Consider the following 9,596-nt stretch of genomic DNA (forward strand, 5'->3'; position numbering starts at 1 on the left):
TTGGCGGCAGCAGCAGATTACAGGCTAGGAGAGTCCTGCTGCTCCCTGACTGGTTAGCTAGAGTTCCTGCTCCCTGCCCACCATCCATCCTCCCTATGGGTTCCATCCCAAGACAAAGAACCCCCTCTAATGAGCTCTTTGATAAGCCAGAAAGGCCTAGACTACAACAGCAAACGCTGATACACTATATATATAAAAGTAAGTGGACACCCCTTAAAATTAGTGGATTCGGCTATTTCAGCCACACCTGTTGCTGACAGAGGTATACAATTGAGCACACAGCGATGCAATCTCCATAAACAAACATTGGCAGTAGAATGGCCTTACTGAAGATCTGTCTTTTTCAATGTGGCACCGTCATTGGATGCCACCTTTCCAACAAGTTGGTTCATCAAATTTTGGCCCTGCTAAAGCTGCCATAGTCAATTATTGTGAAGTGGAAGCATCTAGGAGCAACAATGGCTTAGCTGCAAAGTGGTGGCCACACAAGCTCACAGAACAGGACTGCCAAGTGTTAGTGCACAGCGCTCCAAAGCAACGTCAGCACTGGAAGCAACGTCAGCACTGTTTGTTCGAAGCTTCGTGAAATGGGTTTCCATGGCCAAGCAGCCACACACAAGCCTAAGATCACCATGGGCAATGCCAAGCGTCGGCTAGAGGGATGTAAAGCTCGCGGCTATTTGACTGTGGAGCAGCGGAAACTTGTTCTCTGGAGTGATGAGTCACGCTTCACCATCTAGCAGTCCGGTGAACTAATCTGGGTTTGCCGGATGCCAGGAGAACGCTACCTGCCCCAATGCATAGTGCCAACTGTAAAGTTTGGAAGAGGAGGAATAATGGTCTGGTAATATCGATGCATCGCCTGTGTAAAAGAGTGCTTGCGTGTGTTACTCTTGTATAGCCAGCCAGCGCAGGGAGTTTTACAACCCTTCAAGTGTAAAAATGTGTTGTAACTCTCTATCTAGACCTTTATGATGGTTCGGGCTAGGCCCCTTAGTTCCAGTGAAGGGGATTCTTAATGCTACAGCATACAATGACATTCTAGATGATTCTGAGCTTCCAACTTTTTGGCAACAGTTTGGGGAAGGCCCTTTCCTGTTTCAGCATGACAATGCCCCCGTGCACAAAGCGAGGTCCATACAGAAATAGTTTGTCGAGATCGATGTGGAAGAACTTGACTGGCCTGCACAGAACCCTGACCTCAACCCCATTGAACACCTTTGGGATGAATTGGAATGCCGACTGCGAGCCAAGCCTAATCGCCCAACATCAGTGCCCGACCTCACTAATGCGCTTGTGGCTGAATGAAATCACAATGTTCCAACATCTAGTGGAAAGCCTTCCCAGAAGAGTGGAGGCTGTTATAGCTGTAAAGGGGGGACCAACTCCATATTAATGCCCGTGATTTTGGAATGAGATGTTTGACGAGCACGTGTCCACATACTTTTGGTCATGTATTGTATCAAGTCTAAAATTAGAAGACCTTGAGGCCCCAGTTGATTTGCATGTCCACAGAACGTAGAGCGATGAGCTGAGTTCATTTGGATCAGTCAGTGAGCGACCTCTAGTGGTGTGATGTTATACATTTTGTGATGTGATACCGCATAATATCTTAATTTGTTTGCCTTCATTTAAATTTGTGACACACATAGGAGACTTTGCACCGTGACTTTCTGTGGCGTACATTTTGCAGAGGCAGTGGCAAGATGACCATGTGTTGTCACTCTGCAAAGTGGACCATGTCTTAATTTTGACCTCTAATCATACAGCTCTTCCACCTCTTTGTATTGATTTGAGCCAGTCCATCAGACTAAATCACCTTAGCCAACGCTAAATCTTGCTACCCTCGCTGCACCCCTGATACGCATCTAAATGCACACAGAGGCCTAAGTCCTTTACGGCCATTGATTTCCTATGTTCTCCTGGAGGACAGGTATATAGTGTATGGAGCACACTCAGACATGCTGAGTTGAGGTAGAAAAAGTTCAAGTTATCTGCTGCTGGAAAATAACAACTCACCCATTGAATTAGCGAAACAAATCGAATAAAATGTTATGTCACATGCGCCGAATACAACCTTACCGTTAAATGCTTACTTACAAGCCCTTAACCAACAATGCAGTTCAAGAAATAGAGTTAAGAAAATATTTACTAAATAAACAAAAGTTAAAAAAAAATATGTATGCATGTGTTACAAGATATTTAAGATTACAATAACAAGGCTATATACAGGGGGTACCGGTACCAAGTCAATGTATGGGGGTACAGGTTAGTCGAGGTCATTTGTAAAGTGACTATGCATAGATAAACAGTGAGTAGCAGCAGTGTAAAAACAAAGGGTGGAGGGGGTCAAAGTAAATAGTCTGGGTGCCCATTTGATTAGTTGTTCAGCAGTCTTTTGGTTTGGGGGTAGAAGCTGTTAAGGAGCCTTTTGGTCCTAGACTTTGTGCTCTGGTACCACTTGCTATGCAACAGCAGAGAGAACAGTCTATGACTAGGGTGGCTGTAGTCTGACACCGCCTAGTGTATAGGTCCTGGTTGTCAGGAAGCTTTTCCCCAGTGATGTACTGGGCCGAACGCACTAGAATCTGGGGACCTTTCGAGGATCTGAGGAGGAAAAGCTGTTGTCATAACCTCTTCACAACTAGATTTACCTATTCTGTTTGTTCCCACACAGCTTTCATACTCTGTGTGTGTGTTTATGCAGCAACCATGCTGATCAGAAACTCTGTTTTTTCCGTGAGCCCTCAAATGGCATACATTTTTAAAGGTGCAAAGATACCCAGGGACAGCCGGCTGAAATTTGATTAAAGGTGTATTGACCTTTGGCTTGGTCCAGCAATCGTTTAACAGCGCATTCACAAGGGAACGTACACTTTTGTTTGGGGCGGTGATGACGGCTATCATCAGTGTGCAGCTGGAGATAAGCTGCCACACACATATACACACACAATTCAGGTAGCGGAATGCATGATGAGTGGCGAGGTAATGGGAGGATAAAGACGAATGTCGGTGGGGAGGTCAGCCCAGTCAGTTCCTCTTATCTGTTCATTACACCAATGATATTTATATCCTCAACCAGCATTTTAGCATTACACATCTGTGGTGTTACTAAATAGTATGATGATTAGTGATCAGGGTTCAATTCCCTCAGGCTGTCAGACGTATCATGTCCCTGTTCAGCGAGCTTAGCTGTCCTGTAAATTCAGCAATACAAGGAGAAATGCATTTTAACAAATCCTGCAGTCCATTTTTGACACTAAGTGCATTCATTCTATTAACTGGGAAATGTACAAATAATGAATCTCAATTCCAAAGATTTGACTGAGTTACAGTTCATATAGGGGTCAAAACTTTGGCTCATGATTGTTTTGGTTTTAAGGGTAAATGGTCTGGGGATCATGTCCACTCCAAGGGCCGAATTCTAAAATGAACTCTTCAGTTGACAATTATGCATAATTTACGTGGAAATGCGAGTATAAGGGGCAGTGCAGTCAAAAACATGATTTTCCTTTGTTTTATATACTGTATATTTCCACACTATGAGGTTGGAATAATACTGTGAAATTGTGAAAATCATGAAATTCCCTTTTAGTGTAAGAGCTGTTTGAAAATAGTACCTGGAATTTCAGCTCGTTTAGCAGGGTGGAGTTTTGCCCTGCCTGGCTACATCACCAGGTATAAGTTAATAGACCAATAACAAAGATAACTTTAAACCTCTCTGCCAATAACAGCTTGTTTTCGGGGTACATATCCCTCCCATTAGGTCCTTGTCTCAGACCACTCCCAGACAGTCCTAGCAAAATTATTGCTTGAAAAATGGCTTTTTGCTAATAAGCTATTTATTTATTTTTGACCATTGTAATTGAAAACAATTATGCAGAAATTATTTGATATTAAGATAAAAACGGTTGCATTGGACCTTTTTAAGCACACTGACCTGAAGTTAGGATTTGGCCTTAACTGCCTGTCTGTCTTCCTACAGCCCCTGATGCTCCGTACACACACTGGAAACAGACAGTGTTCTACCTGGAGGACTACCTGACTGTGAGGAGAGGGGAAGAGATCATTGGCAGCATCAACATGAAGCCCAACGACAGGAACATAGTGAGTATCTGGAATCTATGACCAGTAAAAAGTCATCAATTTAGAAGTTAAGCTTATAAGGAAAATTTCTGGGACACAGTGTAGAATCTCCATTGAAAGTGCTTTGTAGTCCAGGACTAAGCTAAATCTGTGTCCGGGAACATATATAATATCTATACTTGTCTACCCCACAGGGATAGGTACAGGTCATATATATAATATAATATCTGTACTTGTCTACCCCACAGGGATAGGTACAGGTCATATATATAATATAATATCTGTACTTGTCTACCCCACAGGGATAGGTACAGGTCATATATATATAATATCTGTACTTGTCTACCCCACAGGGATAGGTACAGGTCATATATATAATATCTGTACTTGTCTACCCCACAGGGATAGGTACAGGTCATATATATATAATATCTGTACTTGTCTACCCCACAGGGATAGGTACAGGTCATATATATAATATCTGTACTTGTCTACCCCACAGGGATAGGTACAGGTCATATATATAATATCTGTACTTGTCTACCCCACAGGGATAGGTACAGGTCATATATATAATATAATATCTGTACTTGTCTACCCCACAGGGATAGGTACAGGTCATATATATAATATCTATACTTGTCTACCCCACAGGGATAGGTACAGGTCATATATATAATATCTGTACTTGTCTACCCCACAGGGATAGGTACAGGTCATATATATCATATCTGTACTTGTCTACCCCACAGGGATAGGTACAGGTCATATATATAATATCTGTACTTGTCTACCCCACAGGGATAGGTACAGGTCATATATATCATATCTATACTTGTCTACCCCACAGGGATAGGTACAGGTCATATATATCATATCTATACTTGTCTACCCCACAGGGATAGGTACAGGTCATATATATCATATCTATACTTGTCTACCCCACAGGGATAGGTACAGGTCATATATATAATATAATATCTGTACTTGTCTACCCCACAGGGATAGGTACAGGTCATATATATAATATAATATCTATACTTGTCTACCCCACAGGGATAGGTACAGGTCATATATATAATATCTGTACTTGTCTACCCCACAGGGATAGGTACAGGTCATATATATAATATCTGTACTTGTCTACCCCACAGGGATAGGTACAGGTCATATATATAATATCTGTACTTGTCTACCCCACAGGGATAGGTACAGGTCATATATATAATATCTGTACTTGTCTACCCCACAGGGATAGGTACAGGTCATATATATAATATCTGTACTTGTCTACCCCACAGGGATAGGTACAGGTCATATATATAATATAATATCTGTACTTGTCTACCCCACAGGGATAGGTACAGGTCATATATATAATATCTGTACTTGTCTACCCCACAGGGATAGGTACAGGTCATATATATAATATCTGTACTTGTCTACCCCACAGGGATAGGTACAGGTCATATATATAATATAATATCTGTACTTGTCTACCCCACAGGGATAGGTACAGGTCATATATATAATATAATATCTATACTTGTCTACCCCACAGGGATAGGTACAGGTCATATATATAATATCTGTACTTGTCTACCCCACAGGGATAGGTACAGGTCATATATATAATATCTGTACTTGTCTACCCCACAGGGATAGGTACAGGTCATATATATAATATCTATACTTGTCTACCCCACAGGGATAGGTACAGGTCATATATATAATATCTATACTTGTCTACCCCACAGGGATAGGTACAGGTCATATATATAATATCTATACTTGTCTACCCCACAGGGATAGGTACAGGTCATATATATAATATCTGTACTTGTCTACCCCACAGGGATAGGTACAGGTCATATATATAATATCTGTACTTGTCTACCCCACAGGGATAGGTACAGGTCATATATATAATATCTGTACTTGTCTACCCCACAGGGATAGGTACAGGTCATATATATAATATAATATCTATACTTGTCTACCCCACAGGGATAGGTACAGGTCATATATATAATATAATATCTGTACTTGTCTACCCCACAGGGATAGGTACAGGTCATATATATAATATCTATACTTGTCTACCCCACAGGGATAGGTACAGGTCATATATATAATATCTATACTTGTCTACCCCACAGGGATAGGTACAGGTCATATATATAATATAATATCTGTACTTGTCTACCCCACAGGGATAGGTACAGGTCATATATATAATATCTGTACTTGTCTACCCCACAGGGATAGGTACAGGTCATATATATAATATAATATCTATACTTGTCTACCCCACAGGGATAGGTACAGGTCATATATATATAATATCTGTACTTGTCTACCCCACAGGGATAGGTACAGGTCATATATATAATATATGTACTTGTCTATCAAAATAAAGTCACAAAGTCTAAAGTCATTTCAGGCAGATAAAGCATTTATTCTAACATTATATAGCTAGAAAGAAACTATTCCACTGCTACTTCTCCACAATAGACAGCTTGTTATAATCATGTTTGCGATAAAGGTCAAAGAAGAGAACACTGATCATTCCCAGACCAAACAGGAGATGATACAGAGTCCTGGAATCCACCCTCTTTCCTCATCTGTAGAAATTGACTGTGAGAGAACTCTGTCAAGCCCATGTTCAGGTGACAGGCCTGAAATAAGAATCCTTTGATTTAACACTCACTCTGATTTCTCTCTTCCCCCCCTGGTGAATTCTCTCTTGTTCTCTCTCTCTCTCTCTCTTTCTCTCTTTCTCTCTTTCTCTCTCTTTCTCTCTCTCTCTCTTTCTCTCTCTTTCTCTTTCTCTCTCTTTCTCTTTCTCTCTCTTTCTCTTTCTCTCTTTCTCTCTCTTTCTCTTTCTCTCTTTCTCTCTGTCTTGCAGCGGGACTTGGATTTTACCTTTGAGTTGGATTTCAAAGGACAGTTATGTGAGGCAGCCATCTCCCACGACTACAAGATGCGTTAGCTAGGTGTCCAACAGGGAGAGCCGGTGTGCAGTGCTGCCTGCAGCCCCACAGAGGGAGGCAGAGGCACCCCCCTTAACAACAGACACTGAGGAGAGAGAATGGGGTGGAGGGAGATGAGAGAGTGGGATGGAAGAATGCGAGAGGTTGGGATGGAGGGAGGAGATGGTGTGAGGCAGGAATCAGAGAAGATAGAGGGATGAGAGAGAATAGATGAAGGAATGATGAGAGGATAGATGGAGAGATATGGTGGGATGGGCCAGATCAGAGGAATCAGGTGACGATGAGAGAAGAGTACAGAGGTGGCACTCCAAGCAATATCAACATGCACATCAACAGCTCTTACTGGTACTTTTTTCATTTGCATTTTTTTAATTGAACCTTTTTATTTAGCTAGGCAAGTCTTAACTGTTAGGCCAACTGTTCAGAGGACAACTTTGAATGTAACACCTTGTGAATTCAAGAATGTTCTAGTCATAATGAATGTTATTTATTATTTATCTATATTGTATGTTATCTTGATTTAGTTAATTGTTCTTCCAAAATAATCAGGCCACAGGATTAGTTAGCACTTTTTAAAATGTCTTAATTTTCCCCCTTTTTGGGGAAAATATTTTCTGTGAGCTTCAGTGTTTGGAGCCCATTATGATCAATTACTGCAGTTACTGTACTTTGCATATATATTGCATATAATGATACTTTTTAATATTCTACATCCTAGGCCAGCATCTTCTATCTTCAAATATACTTTTAAATTACCCAATTTTGCATGTTTGCAAATAATCTTCACCGTATCTGGTAGTGCAGTAATTAAATGTATCGGCCAAGAAGAATTCAGTGCTGCATAATGTATGTGTAACGATGTGAATGAGAGTGTGTGTTTGCAATCAGGTCATGTCATGTAGCTTTTTGGGAGTGTGCAATATAACAGTATGAGCGCTCATACATTTGCGCAGCTTGCACTCCAAAGTGTGGTCTGTGGTTTCTGTTAGACCTGTGATGTCGGCGTTGTAATCAGCATTGTCTGCGGCTCTTGTCTAGATGCCTGCAAAAGCTCCTGATTACAAGGCCTACCCCACTGGGCAGACACTGATCTTCAATAATAACCATTGTCTCTTAAATTCTGTGTACACACTGAAGCCATACCAAGAAGTGGCGAATGTGCCGAAGCATTCAGTGGGTGGGGCCTCACTTCGGTAGCTGCTGCTCACTGAACTTCTCTCAACTTGAGGGCATTGTAGTTACCATGCTTTCCCTGGCTCTGCTGATCTCAGGTCAGTGACTGGCCTGTCCTCAGAGCCTGGCCTAGCAACTGTCAGCAGTTAGTCCTGTCCTTAGATCAGTTGCAGACCATTCATTCCAGCCTCTGCTCAGTGCTGGAGTTGGACTCTCAGGCGGCAGCTCCTTCCCTTCACCTGTGCTCTTACTAACTCTAAGGTCATCGCCAAGGCAACAACTGGAAGTGTCCTCCAGTCCAACTGTGTGACCTCCCCTCACAGTTGTGTAGTACTGTTACACCATCCTTCCTCACCAAAGACGTTCTATCTGCAGCCAAGATACAGACTCACTTCCAGTCCCCTCGCTCTTCCATGCCTCTCAATGAAGCTCATCAGCACAACACGTATGACTGTTCAGAAGACGTAGGGTGACATGCCATGTATGAATAGACTAGTGGCTAGTAATGAGTGAGTGACATTTGGCTCATGCAGACTCTTTACGGTAGTTTCATGTTGACAGCGCTGTCTCTTGTGAACAGATAGTATGTCTTTCTTACCCTTTTTGCTTTTGATCCAGTATCAATGTGTGTATGTATAGCACAGCGTGTGAAATATAATAAAACAGCAGAATACTATGAAGAAAATCTAACTGAAATAGTATCCACTAAGTAGATTGTGTGCAATAGCAAGTCAGTGATTTAAGTTAACTAACTTTAAATTTTACCCTTCAGCAGATATAACACTTGATAAGTGTTATTCCTGTTTACCACTCATGGCATTCATTTAATTATTTACACCTGGTAACCTGCCTAAGTACTAAAATGTGGTTACCACTATTTCATTCAAGTCAGCTACTGAAATTGTGCTATGTTCATTTTGTATGGCAATTCCATATTCTATAGAGTTAAAAAATCGTGCTAGTCAAGCATTGTATTGTTCATTTGACCAACTGTAAGAGTTAAATAAAAGTTAAGCTAAAGACTAACATTGTCCACTAGGTGGCATCTGTAATTCAAGTTCACACAAGATCCCTGAAATATACAATATCCATTTATTATTCAGAGAAGCCATAACATTGTTCATATTTAAATTTTCACATTATTGTGCAAGAACACAGGCACAGTAACGTGGCACAAATGCAACCGGGTTGGTTAGTTTAGAGTGGCCATAGCACACTGTCAAATACACAAGATACTCTACACCGGAGGACCCCAAAGGACGATTTGTCAGTGTTCCTCAACATCCCAGAATATACACGTACTAATGACACCTCCATTGTCTCATAGGTATCGATTGGAAGCTA

General features: G+C 41.3%; 1 protein-coding gene across 2 annotated transcripts in view; it reads left to right on the forward strand.

Annotated features, from left to right (window-relative positions):
• The window catches only part of LOC109866835 (protein arginine N-methyltransferase 8-B), a 38,204-nt gene extending 28,937 nt beyond the window's left edge, over window positions 1-9,267 (forward strand). For both annotated transcript variants that reach the window (XM_031801653.1, XM_020455692.2), the window contains 2 exons: window positions 3,986-4,107; window positions 6,995-9,267. In XM_031801653.1, the coding sequence (XP_031657513.1) occupies window positions 3,986-4,107; window positions 6,995-7,078 (206 nt within the window). In that variant the 3' untranslated portion in view covers window positions 7,079-9,267. The remainder of the gene's footprint in view (window positions 1-3,985; window positions 4,108-6,994) is intronic.
• The last annotated feature ends 329 nt before the right edge of the window (window positions 9,268-9,596 follow it).

Source organism: Oncorhynchus kisutch, linkage group LG22 (genome assembly GCF_002021735.2).
Source record: "Oncorhynchus kisutch isolate 150728-3 linkage group LG22, Okis_V2, whole genome shotgun sequence".
NCBI classification, from domain to species: Eukaryota; Metazoa; Chordata; class Actinopteri; order Salmoniformes; family Salmonidae; genus Oncorhynchus; species Oncorhynchus kisutch.